The following is an 18413-nucleotide window of genomic DNA, read 5'->3' on the forward strand; positions in this document are numbered from 1 at the left end:
TATACTATTGTGTACCCGACCTGAGGCGTTGGGGTGTGGTCATATGGCCACTTTAAAAGTGGTGTTTACTAAATTAATGCTAAAAATACGCATTTTAAATTGCTTTAAAACCCGTACTTGCCCGCACTGGGCCGGGGCAAGTGGCACATTTCTGGAATGCCAGGACCATACTACGTCAATCTATACTATTGTGTACCCGGCCCGAGGCGTCGGGGTGTGGTCATATTGCCACTTTAAAAGTGGTGCTATTAATACTTAGTAAAATAACACTAAAAATACGCATTTTAAATTGCTTTAAAACCCGTACTTGCCCGCACTGGGCCGGGGCAAGTGGCACATTTCTGGAATGCCAGGACCATACTACGTCAATCTATATTATTGTGTACCCGGCCCGAGGCGTCGGGGTGTGGTCATATGGCCACTTTAAATGTGGTGCTATTAATATTTAGTAAAATAACACTAAAAATACGCATTTTAAATTGCTTTAAAACACGTACTTGCCCGCACTGGGCCGGGGCAAGTGGCACATTTCTGAAATGTCCGGACCATTCTACGTCAATCCATACTATTGTGTACCCGGCCCGAGGCGTCGGGGTGTGGTCATATTGCCACTTTAAAATTGGTGCTATTAATACTTAGTAAAATAACACTAAAAACACGCATTTTAAATTGCTTTAAAATCCGTACTTGCCCGCACTGGGCCGGGGCAAGTGGCACATTTCTGGAAAGCCAGGACCATACTACGTCAATCTATACTATTGTGTACCCGGCCCGAGGCGTCGGGGTGTGGTCATATGGCCACTTTAAAAGTCGTGTTTACTAAATTAATGCTAAAAATACGCATTTTAAATTGCTTTAAAATCCGTACTTGCCCGCACTGGGCCGGGGCAAGTGGCACATTTCTGGAATGCCAGGACCATACTACGTCAATCTATACTATTGTGTTCCCGGCCCGAGGCGTCGGGGTGTGGTCATATGGCCACTTTAAATGTGGTGCTATTAATTCTTAGTAAATTAATGCTAAAAATACGCATTTGAAATTGCTTTTAAACACTTACTTGCCCGTACTGGGCCGGGGCAAGTGGCACATTTATGGAATGCCAGGACCATTCTACATCAATCTATACTATTGTGAACCCGACCCGAGGCGTCGGGGTGTGGTCATATGGCCACTTTAAAAGTGGTGCTATTAATTCTTAGTAAATTTTTGCTAAAAATACGCATTTGAAATTGCTTTAAAACACGTACTTGCACGCACTGGGCCGGGGCAAGTGGCACATTTCTGGAAAGCCAGGACCATACTACGTCAATCTATACTATTGTGTACCCGGCCCGAGGCGTCGGGGTGTGGTCATATTGCCACTTTAAAAGTGGTGCTATTAATACTTAGTAAAATAACACTAAAAATACGCATTTTAAATTGCTTTAAAACCCGTACTTGCCCGCACTGGGCCGGGGCAAGTGGCACATTTCTGGAATGCCAGAACCATACTACGTCAATCTATATTATTGTGTACCCGGCCCGAGGCGTCGGGGTGTGGTCATATGGCCACTTTAAATGTGGTGCTATTAATATTTAGTAAAATAACACTAAAAATACGCATTTTAAATTGCTTTAAAACACGTACTTGCCCGCACTGGGCCGGGGCAAGTGGCACATTTCTGAAATGTCCGGACCATTCTACGTCAATCCATACTATTGTGTACCCGGCCCGAGGCGTCGGGGTGTGGTCATATTGCCACTTTAAAATTGGTGCTATTAATACTTAGTAAAATAACACTAAAAACACGCATTTTAAATTGCTTTAAAATCCGCACTTGCCCGCACTGGGCCGGGGCAAGTGGCACATTTCTGGAAAGCCAGGATCATACTACGTCAATCTATACTATTGTGTACCCGGCCCGAGGCGTCGGGGTATGGTCATATGGCCACTTTAAAAGTCGTGTTTACTAAATTAATGCTAAAAATACGCATTTTAAATTGCTTTAAAATCCGTACTTGCCCGCACTGGGCCGGGGCAAGTGGCACATTTCTGAAATGTCCGGACCATTCTACGTCAATCCATACTATTGTGTACCCGGCCCGAGGCGTCGGGGTGTGGTCATATTGCCACTTTAAAATTGGTGCTATTAATACTTAGTAAAATAACACTAAAAACACGCATTTTAAATTGCTTTAAAATCCGTACTTGCCCGCACTGGGTCGGGGCAAGTGGCACATTTCTGGAAAGCCAGGACCATACTACGTCAATCTATACTATTGTGTACCCGGCCCGAGGCGTCGGGGTGTGGTCATATGGCCACTTTAAAAGTCGTGTTTACTAAATTAATGCTAAAAATACGCATTTTAAATTGCTTTAAAATCCGTACTTGCCCGCACTGGGCCGGGGCAAGTGGCATATTTCTGGAATGCCAGGACCATACTACGTTAATCTATACTATTGTGTTCCCGGCCCGAGGCGTCGGGGTTTGGTCATATGGCCACTTTAAATGTGGTGCTATTAATTCTTAGTAAATTAATGCTAAAAATACGCATTTGAAATTGCTTTTAAACACGTACTTGCCCGCACTGGGCCGGGGCAAGTGGCACATTTCTGGAAAGCCAAGACCATACTAAGTCAATCTATACTATTGTGTACCCGGCCCGAGGCGTCGGGGTGTGGTCATATGGCCACTTTAAAAGTGGTGTTTACTAAATTAATGCTAAAAATACGCATTTTAAATTGCTTTAAAATCCGTACTTGCTCGCACTGGGCCGGGGCAAGTGGCATATTTCTGGAATGCCAGGACCATACTACGTCAATCTATACTATTGTGTTCCCGGCCCGAGGCGTCGGGGTGTGGTCATATGGCCACTTTAAATGTGGTGCTATTAATTCTTAGTAAATAAATGCTAAAAATACGCATTTGAAATTGCTTTTAAACACTTACTTGCCCGTACTGGGCCGGGGCAAGTGGCACATTTATGGAATGCCAGGACCATTCTACATCAATCTATACTATTATGAACCCGACCCGAAGCGTCGGGGTGTGGTCATATGGCCACTTTAAAAGTGGTGCTATTAATTCTTAGTAAATTAATGCTAAAAATACACATTTGAAATTGCTTTTAAACACGTACTTGCCCGCACTGGGCCGGGGCAAGTGGTACATTTCTGGAATGCCAGGACCATACTACGTCAATCTATACTATTGTGTACCCGACCTGAGGCGTTGGGGTGTGGTCATATGGCCACTTTAAAAGTGGTGTTTACTAAATTAATTCTAAAAATACGCATTTTAAATTGCTTTAAAACCCGTACTTGCCCGCACTGGGCCGGGGCAAGTGGCACATTTCTGGAATGCCAGGACCATACTACGTCAATCTATATTATTGTGTACCCGGCCCGAGGCGTCGGGGTGTGGTCATATGGCCACTTTAAATGTGGTGCTATTAATATTTAGTAAAATAACACTAAAAATACGCATTTTAAATTGCTTTAAAACACGTACTTGCCTGCACTGGGCCGGGGCAAGTGGCACATTTCTGAAATGTCCGGACCATTCTACGTCAATCCATACTATTGTGTACCCGGCCCGAGGCGTCGGGGTGTGGTCATATTGCCACTTTAAAATTGGTGCTATTAATACTTAGTAAAATAACACTAAAAACACGCATTTTAAATTGCTTTAAAATCCGTACTTGCCCGCACTGGGCCGGGGCAAGTGGCACATTTCTGGAAAGCCAGGACCATACTACGTCAATCTATACTATTGTGTACCCGGCCCGAGGCGTCGGGGTGTGGTCATATGGCCACTTTAAAAGTGGTGTTTACTAAATTAATGCTAAAAATACGCATTTTAAATTGCTTTAAAATCCGTACTTGTCCGCACTGGGCCGGGGCAAGTGGCATATTTCTGGAATGCCAGGACCATACTACGTTAATCTATACTATTGTGTTCCCGGCCCGAGGCGTCGGGGTGTGGTCATATGGCCACTTTAAATGTGGTGCTATTAATTCTTAGTAAATTAATGCTAAAAATACGCATTTGAAATTGCTTTTAAACACGTACTTGCCCGCACTGGGCCGGGGCAAGTGGCACATTTATGGAATGCCAGGACCATTCTACATCAATCTATACTATTGTGAACCCGACCCGAGGCGTCGGGGTGTGGTCATATGGCCACTTAAAAAGTGGTGTTTACTAAATTAATGCTAAAAATACGCATTTTAAATTGCTTTAAAATCCGTACTTGCCCGCACTGGGCCGGGGCAAGTGGCACATTTCTGGAATGCCAGGACCATTCTACGTCAATCTATACTATTGTGTTCCCGGCCCGAGGCGTTGGGGTGTGATCATATGGCCACTTTAAAAGTGGTGCTATTAATTCTTAGTAAATTAATGCTAAAAATACACATTTGAAATTGCTTTTAAACACGTACTTGCCCGCACTGGGCCGGGGCAAGTGGTACATTTCTGGAATGCCAGGACCATACTACGTCAATCTATACTATTGTGTACCCGACCTGAGGCGTTGGGGTGTGGTCATATGGCCACTTTGAAAGTGGTGTTTACTAAATTAATGCTAAAAATACGCATTTTAAATTGCTTTAAAACACGTACTTGCCCGCACTGGGCCGGGGCAAGTGGTACATTTCTTGAATGCCAGGACCATACTACGTCAATCTATACTATCGTGAACCCGACCCGAGGCGTCGGTGTGTGGTCATATTGCCACTTTAAAAGTGGTGCTTTTAATACTTAGTAAAATAACACTAAAAATACGCATTTTAAATTGCTTTAAAACCCATACTTGCCCGCACTGGGCCGGGGCAAGTGGCACATTTCTGGAATGCCAGGACCAAATTACGTCAATCTATATTATTGTGTACCCGGCCCGAGGCGTCGGGGTGTGGTCATATGGCCACTTTAAAAGTGGTGCTATTAATACTTAGTAAAATAAGACTAAAAATACACATTTTAAATTGCTTTAAAACACGTACTTGCCCGCACTGGGCCGGGGCAAGTGGCACATTTCTGGAATGTCCGGACCATTCTACGTCAATCCATACTATTGTGTACCCGGCCCGAGGCGTCGGGGTGTGGTCATATGGCCACTTTAAAAGTGGTGTTTACTAAATTAATGCTAAAAATACGCATTTTAAATTGCTTTAAAATCCGTACTTGCCCGCACTGGGCCGGGGCAAGTGGCATATTTCTGGAATTCCAGGACCATACTACGTTAATCTATACTATTGTGTTCCCGGCCCGAGGCGTCGGGGTGTGGTCATATGGCCACTTTAAATGTGGTGCTATTAATTCTTAGTAAATTAATGCTAAAAATACGCATTTGAAATTGCTTTTAAACACGTACTTGCCCGCACTGGGCCGGGGCAAGTGGCACATTTCTGGAAAGCCAGGACCATACTAAGTCAATCTATACTATTGTGTACCCGGCCCGAGGCGTCGGGGTGTGGTCATATGGCCACTTTAAAAGTGGTGTTTACTAAATTAATGCTAAAAATACGCATTTGAAATTGCTTTTAAACACGTACTTGCCCGCACTGGGCCGGGGCAAGTGGCACATTTCTGGAAAGTCAGGACCACACTACGTCAATCTATACTATTGTGTACCCGGCCCGAGGCGTCGGGGTGTGGTCATATGGCCACTTTAAAAGTGGTGTTTACTAAATTAATTCTAAAAATACGCATTTTAAATTGCTTTAAAATCCGTACTTGCCCGCACTGGGCCGGGGCAAGTGGCATATTTCTGGAATGCTAGGACCATACTACGTTAATCTATACTATTGTGTTCCCGGCCCGAGGCGTCGGGGTGTGGTCATATGGCCACTTTAAATGTGGTGCTATTAATATTTAGTAAAATAACACTAAAAATACGCATTTTAAATTGCTTTAAAACACGTACTTGCCTGCACTGGGCCGGGGCAAGTGGCACATTTCTGAAATGTCCGGACCATTCTACGTCAATCCATACTATTGTGTACCCGGCCCGAGGCGTCGGGGTGTGGTCATATTGCCACTTTAAAATTGGTGCTATTAATACTTAGTAAAATAACACTAAAAACACGCATTTTAAATTGCTTTAAAATCCGTACTTGCCCGCACTGGGCCGGGGCAAGTGGCACATTTCTGGAAAGCCAGGACCATACTACGTCAATCTATACTATTGTGTACCCGGCCCGAGGCGTCGGGGTGTGGTCATATGGCCACTTTAAAAGTGGTGTTTACTAAATTAATGCTAAAAATACGCATTTTAAATTGCTTTAAAATCCGTACTTGTCCGCACTGGGCCGGGGCAAGTGGCATATTTCTGGAATGCCAGGACCATACTACGTTAATCTATACTATTGTGTTCCCGGCCCGAGGCGTCGGGGTGTGGTCATATGGCCACTTTAAATGTGGTGCTATTAATTCTTAGTAAATTAATGCTAAAAATACGCATTTGAAATTGCTTTTAAACACGTACTTGCCCGCACTGGGCCGGGGCAAGTGGCACATTTATGGAATGCCAGGACCATTCTACATCAATCTATACTATTGTGAACCCGACCCGAGGCGTCGGGGTGTGGTCATATGGCCACTTAAAAAGTGGTGTTTACTAAATTAATGCTAAAAATACGCATTTTAAATTGCTTTAAAATCCGTACTTGCCCGCACTGGGCCGGGGCAAGTGGCACATTTCTGGAATGCCAGGACCATTCTACGTCAATCTATACTATTGTGTTCCCGGCCCGAGGCGTTGGGGTGTGATCATATGGCCACTTTAAAAGTGGTGCTATTAATTCTTAGTAAATTAATGCTAAAAATACACATTTGAAATTGCTTTTAAACACGTACTTGCCCGCACTGGGCCGGGGCAAGTGGTACATTTCTGGAATGCCAGGACCATACTACGTCAATCTATACTATTGTGTACCCGACCTGAGGCGTTGGGGTGTGGTCATATGGCCACTTTGAAAGTGGTGTTTACTAAATTAATGCTAAAAATACGCATTTTAAATTGCTTTAAAACACGTACTTGCCCGCACTGGGCCGGGGCAAGTGGTACATTTCTTGAATGCCAGGACCATACTACGTCAATCTATACTATCGTGAACCCGACCCGAGGCGTCGGTGTGTGGTCATATTGCCACTTTAAAAGTGGTGCTTTTAATACTTAGTAAAATAACACTAAAAATACGCATTTTAAATTGCTTTAAAACCCATACTTGCCCGCACTGGGCCGGGGCAAGTGGCACATTTCTGGAATGCCAGGACCAAATTACGTCAATCTATATTATTGTGTACCCGGCCCGAGGCGTCGGGGTGTGGTCATATGGCCACTTTAAAAGTGGTGCTATTAATACTTAGTAAAATAAGACTAAAAATACACATTTTAAATTGCTTTAAAACACGTACTTGCCCGCACTGGGCCGGGGCAAGTGGCACATTTCTGGAATGTCCGGACCATTCTACGTCAATCCATACTATTGTGTACCCGGCCCGAGGCGTCGGGGTGTGGTCATATGGCCACTTTAAAAGTGGTGTTTACTAAATTAATGCTAAAAATACGCATTTTAAATTGCTTTAAAATCCGTACTTGCCCGCACTGGGCCGGGGCAAGTGGCATATTTCTGGAATGCCAGGACCATACTACGTTAATCTATACTATTGTGTTCCCGGCCCGAGGCGTCGGGGTGTGGTCATATGGCCACTTTAAATGTGGTGCTATTAATTCTTAGTAAATTAATGCTAAAAATACGCATTTGAAATTGCTTTTAAACACGTACTTGCCCGCACTGGGCCGGGGCAAGTGGCACATTTCTGGAAAGCCAGGACCATACTAAGTCAATCTATACTATTGTGTACCCGGCCCGAGGCGTCGGGGTGTGGTCATATGGCCACTTTAAAAGTGGTGTTTACTAAATTAATGCTAAAAATACGCATTTGAAATTGCTTTTAAACACGTACTTGCCCGCACTGGGCCGGGGCAAGTGGCACATTTCTGGAAAGTCAGGACCACACTACGTCAATCTATACTATTGTGTACCCGGCCCGAGGCGTCGGGGTGTGGTCATATGGCCACTTTAAAAGTGGTGTTTACTAAATTAATTCTAAAAATACGCATTTTAAATTGCTTTAAAATCCGTACTTGCCCGCACTGGGCCGGGGCAAGTGGCATATTTCTGGAATGCTAGGACCATACTACGTCAATCTATACTATTGTGTTCCCGGCCCGAGGCGTCGGGGTGTGGTCATATGGCCACTTTAAATGTGGTGCTATTAATTCTTAGTAAATTAATGCTAAAAATACGCATTTGAAATTGCTTTTAAACATTTACTTGCCCGCACTGGGCCGGGGCAAGTGGCACATTTCTGGAAAGCCAGGACCATACTAAGTCAATCTATACTATTGTGTACCCGGCCCGAGGCGTCGGGGTGTGGTCATATTGCCACTTTAAAAGTGGTGCTATACTTAGTAAAATAACACTAAAAATACGCATTTTAAATTGCTTTAAAACCCGTACTTGCCCGCACTGGGCCGGGGCAAGTGGCACATTTCTCGAAAGTCAGGACCACACTACGTCAATCTATACTATTGTGTACCCGACGCGAGGCGTCGGTGTGTGGTCATATGGCCACTTTAAAAGTGGTGTTTACTAAATTAATGCTAAAAATACGCATTTTAAATTGCTTTAAAATCCGTACTTGCCCGATCATCTGGGTCGGGGCAAGTGGCACATTTCTGGAATTCCAGGACCATACTACGTCAATCTATACTATTGTGAACCCGGCCCGAGGCGTTGGTATGGTCGTAATATCGGAACTAAAAAATGTAAATCTGTGATAAAATAGGTACATCTACACTAGGTCTACTTTGGTACGAATTTGGGCCAGCCGGTCGGCCGCGGCCTAGCGAACGTCGAATAAGGAACCAACTTCACGAATGAATGTCGAATAGGGAATAAGTAACAGCAGGAGATTGGTTGGTGGCGCACGGCATATTTACCGCTGGGAAATTATCATTTTCGAAATTTTGGCCTAGCCTAGCGAATGTCGAACGTCGAATAAGGAACCAACTTCCATTGACGAATGTCGAATAAGGAATAAGTAACCAACTTCACGGCGCTGTTGTATTTAGTATTGGAATGTCGGTTTTGTATGTTGTCGATTATAAACTTGCATGCCATTATTGAATATGAATGAATTTATATAAATTAAATAAAAAGGTTTAATTTTTTATTTTATATTATTATAATTAGTTATAGGCCTAGAGGCTAGGCCTACTTTCTACGAAAGTAGGCCTAGCTAGGCCATGGAGTAAAGAATTACTCCATGGCTAGGCCTAGATGTACTCATTAATACGTTAAATGTGTTTATAGTTTGTAAGTGAATACAACAATTGTTAATATTGATATTGTATAATTATCCTTTATTAATAAAATGGCCACTCCGAGAGTGCATACCTCCGCCTACTGTAAAATACATAAGATTTAACCGGGAAAAAAATATATATGGGTGTTTCCATAAATAAAGGGGCCAAGGTGTGACATTAGGGTCAGAATTTCAAAGTGTGACATTCTAAGTCTAATAATCAATTCTAAATAGTATATCATGTACTTGAACTAAAAAAAAGAAGCAAAATACACATTAAATCTGTTGTCTCTATGTAACAGCATTTATATAGTATCAACATGCATAGCAAATTTCACGTGTAACGGAGACACCAAAATCACATTATCTACCCCTCTTATAAGTTATTATTAATAACCTAAAACTGTTTAAATTGGATTTTTAAATAGCTTTTGGGAACATCTTCAATGCAGAAAAATATTATTTAAATCACACCTTTTCAAATTTAAAAAATAGCTTATGAAATAATTATGCAAAGCCGTTAAAGTTGACTTAATTTCTATATAAAAGATTTGTAAAGTCACTGCTGTTTAAAAATTACATGTAAACAATACAGAAATGAACAGAATATACCTCAAGTATATACATTTACTAGCAACAAGTCAAATCAGGATCATACCTCCATGTGGAAATAAAACAATATGGTTCATGAAATATAAATGGAAGATTTCACGTGTAACGGAGACACCAAATGTTCACTTTAACTCGTCACAATGTTTTATGAAATGGTTTTGATATGCAGCCATTTTTAAAGTGTAACAAATGTGGTTACTACTGCATACAATTGATAAACTGGTAAAAATAGTATATCAAATACTATCTTTTAATCAATAAAACAATATAATTCATGCAATAAAAAATTGAAGTTTTCACGTGTAACAGAGACACCAAATAGTTCACTTAAATAAGTCAACAAGAACTACTACATTATTTTTAAAGTGTGACAACTGTAATTACTACTGCACACAACAAACTGCTAAAATATACTATTAATAGTCATTTACAGTAAAATCATTGAGAATACATTTGGATATACTGTACTTCGCATTAACACTCTTGTTCAATCATTAAAACGTATAATCTATATAAATTTACGTGAGGGAAAAATTTGGTAAATCGCGCATTACTTCTAAAATGTTTACTCAATGGTATATAAAGTTGGTTCGTACTTTCAGTGCTGATTTTAACCACCTGATGTAACCCTGTTTAATAATTTAATTTCAGTTATGTAATTTTTTTTTACGCTGAAATTACTGTATATTCGAGAACCGTCTGTGGGCTGATGTTTCTTTGGTTGGTCTTTTTGTTGATGCGTCATCTCTATTTTTGGGGTTAAATGCAGTTCTCAATTGGAACGGTAACATTGTTGATAAACTGCTGATCTGTATAGATGAAAAAAATGACAATGAAACATTAGATTTGCCCATCTGGGTTAAATTTGATTCATCATCATATAGAAATATAAAGTATATAATTAAGTATTTTTAATATAAATTATACCAATTTAAATAAAAATAAATATATCTATTATTATTATAAAATATGTTAGGCCTACTATACTAAAGAAAGTGTTTTCTTATCTTATGTTGATGGATTATAATATTTATTATTATTAATTATAAAACAATAAATGAACACTGTATATATTTGTCTTTCTTGAGTTATGCTCATAAATTGATTTGACTAAAACTATTGCTTTCTTTTCAGATTATTAGTTTAAAATATTAATTTTATTCATCAAATATTTATTATTATCATTTTATTATTATAATAAAATTAATATGTTACTGATAATTTTGTCTTAGTTATACTGGGTATAAATGTTTTTTACGTATTATTTTTAAATGTTGTAAAATGTCTGTTGACTTTATTTCTCATTCTTTTATAATTGTTTTTAAACCACATCGGGGAAAACAGTAGACTAGTTATAATGTTGAAGTCTATGGAATATATTTAAAACGAAGAGTAAATAAAGGTTCCCCATTAAACTAAGCGCGATCTCTTTGTAGGGAGCCGACGAAGCAAGCATGTGGGTTTTGGCCAACAAAATAAAGGTTCACCGAACCATGACCGAAATAATACCAGTCACCCAATTTGAGCACCGGGAGTCGCCGAGCCAGCAATCACGTTGGTTTTCAATAAAAATTAAAAAATAAAGGTCCATCAAACTGAACAGCTAAAAATAAACGCGATCTCAATTTGGAGGAGAATTTTAATAGCCAAGCACGTGGTGTTTCGGAAAACCCTATTAATAATCATCGTACATGGAGTATATACACTCTCGCTGTAGAAATACCGCCGGAGTCGCCGAGTCAGCTAAAAAATAAACGCGATCTCAATGTGGAGGAGAGCTCATTAGCCAAGCACGTGATATTTCGGAAAACCCTTAATAATTATCGTACAGACCTGTAGAAATACCAGTCACCCCTTTCAGCTTCGGAGTCGCCGAGCCAGCTAAAAATAAACTTATCGCAATGTGGAGCAGAGTTCATTGCCCAAGCACGTGGTAATACTATCCTATTACTATTAGGAGAACCTATTGTTCTTTGTTGTTTTGATTTGATTTCGTTCATAATAAATTGTTATCCACAGCCTTGCGTTTATATTATATGTAATTGTTTTTATCAATTTAAATAAAGTTATTAATTATTATTAAATTTATAAAACCTTAGTATATCTTCCGTAGATTGTAATTGAAACAAGTTAAATATTCCCTACACATCAAGTGAAATCGCCCAAATATGATAGGCGCGCATACGCGACAACCAAGTTGCTTGGACTCGCTCACTATAGTGGAGGGTATTTTAAATGTATATTATAGTAAACATTTAATTCATATTTTATCTTGTCGAATAGCAACGTTAAATAAATAAACAAAATTATGTACTAATATTACACATTATTTTGTGTAATATGTTTTTTATTATAACTGAAATGAACCAAATACAATTCTTTTTTTTCCTACTGTAACAAATAGAATAGTCAAAAACGACGAATTTGTTTTTATTCTGAAAGTGGTTGTAAACTATGGACTTTTATCCCTATTTCTTGTGACAATAATTAAATAAATTTTTATTTTTCTGTGTCATATAGAAGCAATAACCAAATAGCAAACACATAATGTAAAATTTAAAGATTTTATGGTAACTAATTGCTAATTATTTGCAAAATACTACACCAGTATAAGGTCTAGTACACTACGTAACAAGACACGGCGTATCTTCTACGATGTTTACGCTGTAACCTGCCTAGTGGAAAATGTTTTGCAATTTTGCTCATTAATTTGTTAAATATTAATCAATTATAGACATATCTGTTCATTGGGTATACATTATGAAGCTGCTATGAGATAAACAACATTCCTACCACATTAAAACAAATATCAACTATATAGTATCAACAAACTACCAACGTAACCGTGTCTCATTGTGTAATGACACCCAGTTTTTGACTATGATGTTGACGTTAGAGTACGAAGATAGTTTTGGCGTTTAATTTTCTTGTATTTTTCATTATAACCCACTATTTTCTAAATTCTAAAAACTAACAAAATAAAAATACACAAAACTTACATGCAATGAAGCGCGTAGAAGTTATTTACAACGTAACAGTTGAAACAACGTAACAGAGGGACACGAAAAGTCTCTACCGCTGTAACTCGAAATTAGCGCGGATCCTAGCGATGATTTTTTCGCCGAGACTTTAGTTCGCCTGCTTCTTGAATCACGTGACCTTCAACTTCAGAAATAGCTCTCGCGGCGTTTACCACCGATGGTCTATGAATAACTACGTAACGAATATACGAGACACGAAATGTTCTAAAAAAATAGTTTTTCGTCTGTAACTGACTAAATAAAATCGCCATTTTGTAGAACATTGTGTAAGGTAAATTTCAGTGATCTGTTGTAGTGAATGTAATTCGATTTTCGTCATTATAGTGGTACTTCTTGTGTCTGTTCACTAATAAAGATCGTACTAACAACGTAACAAAGTGAGACACGAAATGTTACGTTGTGATGCTGGACGTCGCGGACCGTTGTGTGGAAAACAAAAAATCGTGGGAAATTGTAATTAGCTTATATTTAACGTTGCTTTGTACTCTATTGTGATGATAAATAAATACAAAATAACTATTGCTGTAGTATATTTTTTAAACTCTGATATGTCAGTGTATTTAAATGTCACACATATTTTAATAAAATGAGCTAGACACCACGATATATTTTTTTTAAAAATCGTTTTTTTTTGCAATTTTTTTTTCCAACATGTAATAGTATTAACCCATATTATTGTTCTATCATATGATAAAATCATTTTTTAAATAACTATTACCAATTTAGAGTAAACAGCAAACTAACTATCACCAATACTAAAATACCCACTGGCCCCTTAATTTATGGAAACACCCATATATATTTTTTGTATTTTTGTGTCTTAATTGCTGTGTTTGAGCTTGGTGTAAAGGTGATGTAACAGCCTTTCAACTAACAATAGTTTCAGTTGACTAACAATACAACAGGAACGGCAAAAACAAACGGGTGAATTTGAAAAGAAATAGGTTTTTTAAAAACTACTCGTATCAAAAAACCTGTACATTAGGCCTCTGGAAATACATTACATGGTGCTCGTCAGCACTTATCAAAAAATTGGTGAGGGATTTTTATCAACGTTCATCTTTCATCACAGTATTTTAATTAAGTGAAATAAACCTTGAATGTAGGCAGAGAGATAGCTAGGCACGACGATCGATCGCGAAATGTACGAGAGCAGCAGACCAAAAAAACCGCGGTAGACCTCGTTCTGATACAAGGTATGGATATCGCGTGTGGATATGAATGAGGCTCAAAAGAAATCGATATTTTAACTATACCTACCTATAAATACAGTATATTTTAGGTTGGCAGGTTTAGCCCTACTTATAGCCGGATAGCCTAGCTACAGTAAGCAGTTTTTTTTCTATTACTGTTCTGTACTGAAACTTGAAAGAAAGGACATTTGAATTGAAAGAAACATACTGTAAACTGTGTAATTAATGCACAATTTTTCATGAAAACAAAGATTAATTTTAATTTGCTTTATTAACAGTGCTTTAGGCTAACTTAATATTTATAATTTTAAATTACAGCACATTGAGCTCACTAGTAAGTGATACATTGAATGCCGTTTGAAATGACAATTGAAGAGAGCATAAGACGAGACTTGTCTCACAATGGAGCAAAATATGGTGAACGTAAAGACAAAGAACTTGATTTTCAGATAGTCTGCTCATCTAAGCAAGTGCTAATGAAGCAAATTGAGTTCAAACCCGCTAAGACGCAAATGAAGTATCACATGCAACTGTTGCGGGAAAAGTATGTGTTGTTGAATCCACAGCAGAATGATGCGATACATCAGAAACCTGCCTACGATAAAGATGGCATAAAGAAACGCGAGAGATGTAAGTACACAGTATACTTCACCATGCCTTATTTTTATATTAAAATTGTTGTAGCCACTTTGTATTCAGGTTTGTAGTAATACATTTTTATACCCAATTTTTCATATGTTTTTAATTTGTTTGTGTTATTTTACTGTATACTCAACACAACATTTTTCTTTTTGTTAAACCACCACCTTTATTCAATTGCAATCACATTTAGTACATCTTCATTTTATCCTCTTTTTTTTATTATTTTCTTATATTTGTTAACATTTGATTAGTATTATTAATCAATTGGACTTGCATATTATTTTATTGATATTGTAACTATTGAATATATAATGATTTTGTCCCCCGTTGTAGTGCCCAGTCATTGTGAATCTGATGATTCGGAATCAACAATAGACATTCCTAAGCCAACTCACGTTATCTACCCAGCAAGCAAAATAAAATTAAACTGGCAAGTGAACCGAAGCATTGGATGCACGTTGGCTAATCAGGGCAATACTTGTTTTATGAATTCGGTGTTACAGTGTCTAACATACACACCTCCATTGTACAACTACTATCAAACTGGACATCATAAACAAACATGTAAGTATTATATTGAAGCTCAGCACATCCAACCCTTTATGGTTGGAGAGTATACATGTGCTTTTAACTGAAATTCTTAAGCTCCGTCAAACTTTATTGAATGTGATGTGTCCAAATATGAACATGATGATGTTATATCACTACCATATTTGGACATATCACTACCATATTTTGGTACATCAAACTTTTTTTGTCAAACTAGTTTGATTGTGTAGACAGAGCTTAGAATTTTATCATCACCGATAAAAAACATTTCAAGTAAGCTTGTAGTATATGCATCCTTAAAATGTTTCTTGTATAAATTTACTTACACTTTTCTGTTTTTTCTTTCTTTCATAGGCAAGCGACCTGGGTTATGTGTCATGTGTACAATTGACAATCACATCCACATGGTCATGAAACAACCAATACATGTCATCACTCCCGTCGTACTCACTTCTAAGTTTAGAAGTAAGTATGTTTTATATTAATCCAGAATAGATGAGAAAAAGTGCAAAAATTTTGAAAATGAATGTAAAAGTGTATCTTATAACAAAGTTGAACAGAAAATATGAATTTTTTACTTTCCAGTAATAAAAAATAAATAATGTGTAAATATTTATGAAAAGTTAAAAAAAATTGTGTGCTTTTTTCCAATTGATTTTCAAAGTAACGTTTATTTTTGTCTAAGTTTGAATAAAAACAGAATAATAATTAATATGAGCATTTCAATTGCTGTAAGAAGGCGAAAACCCAGAATGCAGAGATGGGCTGCCCAGAATCTAAAACATCATTAGGTACTAATAAAAATGCAATATGGTGCATGTCTAAATATTGTAAAACATATTAATTTATCTTGTTTTTAGGCATTCAGAAACAAATGGAAACTGGCAGGCAACATGATGTACATGAATTTCTTAGAGTTCTCTTGGAGGAAATGCACAAGAGCTGTTTGTATGGATTTGGTAAAGAGTAAGTATCATGCTGTGTTAAACTTGCATCCATAAATGTTGAAAACAAATTTGTATTTATTTTTTTCTATATGTTTTTACAACACAACCCAAGGACAGTTGCAGTGTCAAATGAAGAACAACTTCATTAGATTTATCGCAAATAACGTGCGCGACACATGTTGGGAAGGGTTTGGGAGCACCCGATGCATATGTATGTGATTTGTTGTTCATACATACGCATCGTGACGTTTGCTCCGATACCCTTCCCATCATGCATTGTGCAATGACGCTCCTGGTAAAAGCAAGCTATTTGCGATAAACTTTATTAGAATTTAATAAAATGAAGTTCAATTGTTGATGTGTTCTCTTTATTTACAGTTTGGATCGTTTAACTGAAGAAACGTCTGCTGTGTATCAAGTGTTTGGCGGTAAAATTAGGAACAGAAGTAAGTCTGTGTTCCCTTAAAGGTATATTGTCACTGAAAAACATAAAATCAAAGATTAATAAAATTAGACTTTGAATAGGCCATTTAAAGTTAATCACTTCCATAGAAAAAAAAACGGTTAAATTCAACCAAAAACCCGTTGACTTCCAATTTGACTTATTTTGCTTTAAATATAGTTTTTCCAGGTAAATAAAAATTTTTTTTTTTCAATTTTTTGTCAAAGTGAATAACTATTATGTGACGTTGGCAATAGCATATTCAACAAAAACATTATTTTTTCAGGGGAACAATACATTTTTAAGTTAAGGTGAACCCATTAAAACTGTTTATATAGCACCTTATATAGTACATAGTTTTAGTAATATTCATCATTGTGTTGGAACCAATCTTATATACGCTCTATCTACACTATCAAACTATATGTGACAAAAAAAATGTGATGTGCCCATATATGGAAACGGTGATGTCATATCACTACCATATTTGGGCACATAAATTTTTAAAACTAGTTTGAAAGTGTAGACAGAGCCTTAGAATTGATGATAGCATAGTTTTGTGCGGCATCAATGGAAAAGTCTATAATTGTTTAATGAAATTGAGAAATGAATGTTAATACTTTGTATTGCAGTATGCTGCACAAACTGCAAGTATAGATCAGACACATTTGAAACCTTCCTTGACCTTCCACTTGACCTCAAGGTAAGCTAACATTAATCCTACTATAAAGCTCAGTTCTCTATAATAAACACTTTCAATGAATATGAAAACATTATGCACAATTTTCTTTTTTGAATATGACCCAGTCACTGTTACCCAGAGCATTGTTGTTATTGTATCTCAATTTTGTAGTAAATTTGCCATGAATGTTTACTTCCATTTTGTTTTATCAGAGCAAGAGTATAGAGCAGTGTTTGCGTATTATGATCAAGCCAGAAATGTTATTTGGAGACAACAAGTACAAATGTTCAGGGTTAGTTTATTTTCAAAATAGCTGTTTGGTTCAAATCTGAAATACAACTCGAAATGCTCATAAGCTTAGCGGGCCTTGGGATAACTCATTTTGCCAGTTGGCACCACAGCAGGGCTTGTTAGCTATAAATGTGTATCATATTTATAACATGTTTATTTTTGTATTTAGATGCAGGAAACTTGTTGATGCACGTAAAACGTTTCGTATAGTGAAGCCACCGAATGTTTTAACAGTGGTCTTAAAAAGGTATTATTAAGGTTTCACATTATATTATAATGCACAATTCACAACTACTTTGTGCCCCACAGACATTCAAACCTCGACTGCTTTTGATTGGTGCCTATTAAGATTCGAACCCAATTAAGCAGCGGTTGCTGCAACATAAATAATAGTTGAACTTTTCTACCATATTTTATTCTCAAGACTCAAATTTACCGTGTAATCATTAATAATTTAACTATTATGTACCCTTTTGTTTTCAAAACACTATATATTGTTTATTTAGGTATGATGCCTCAGGACGTAATATAAAAAACAGGAGGTTTGTTGAATATCCTGAATACTTTGACCTTCGACCTTTTATGGCTGGTGCAAAAGTATGTATTTTGTAACTTTATTATTTGTTATATTTAAATCCAATAGAAAGCTTGCACACT

At 37.7% G+C, this 18413-nt stretch overlaps 1 protein-coding gene across 1 annotated transcript in view; it reads left to right on the forward strand.

Moving 5' to 3' along the window:
- LOC140063578 (uncharacterized) overlaps nt 1-18413 on the forward strand; it is a 30433-nt gene that overhangs the window by 6013 nt on the left and 6007 nt on the right. Inside the window, exons 2-10 of the mRNA XM_072109962.1 lie at nt 14522-14833; nt 15179-15409; nt 15749-15859; nt 16255-16360; nt 16720-16787; nt 17416-17486; nt 17678-17757; nt 17926-18003; nt 18263-18353. Coding sequence (XP_071966063.1) covers nt 14554-14833; nt 15179-15409; nt 15749-15859; nt 16255-16360; nt 16720-16787; nt 17416-17486; nt 17678-17757; nt 17926-18003; nt 18263-18353 — 1116 coding nt within the window. The 5' untranslated portion in view covers nt 14522-14553. The remainder of the gene's footprint in view (nt 1-14521; nt 14834-15178; nt 15410-15748; nt 15860-16254; nt 16361-16719; nt 16788-17415; nt 17487-17677; nt 17758-17925; nt 18004-18262; nt 18354-18413) is intronic.

Source organism: Antedon mediterranea, chromosome 1 (assembly GCF_964355755.1).
Source record: "Antedon mediterranea chromosome 1, ecAntMedi1.1, whole genome shotgun sequence".
Lineage (NCBI taxonomy): Eukaryota > Metazoa > Echinodermata > Crinoidea > Comatulida > Antedonidae > Antedon > Antedon mediterranea.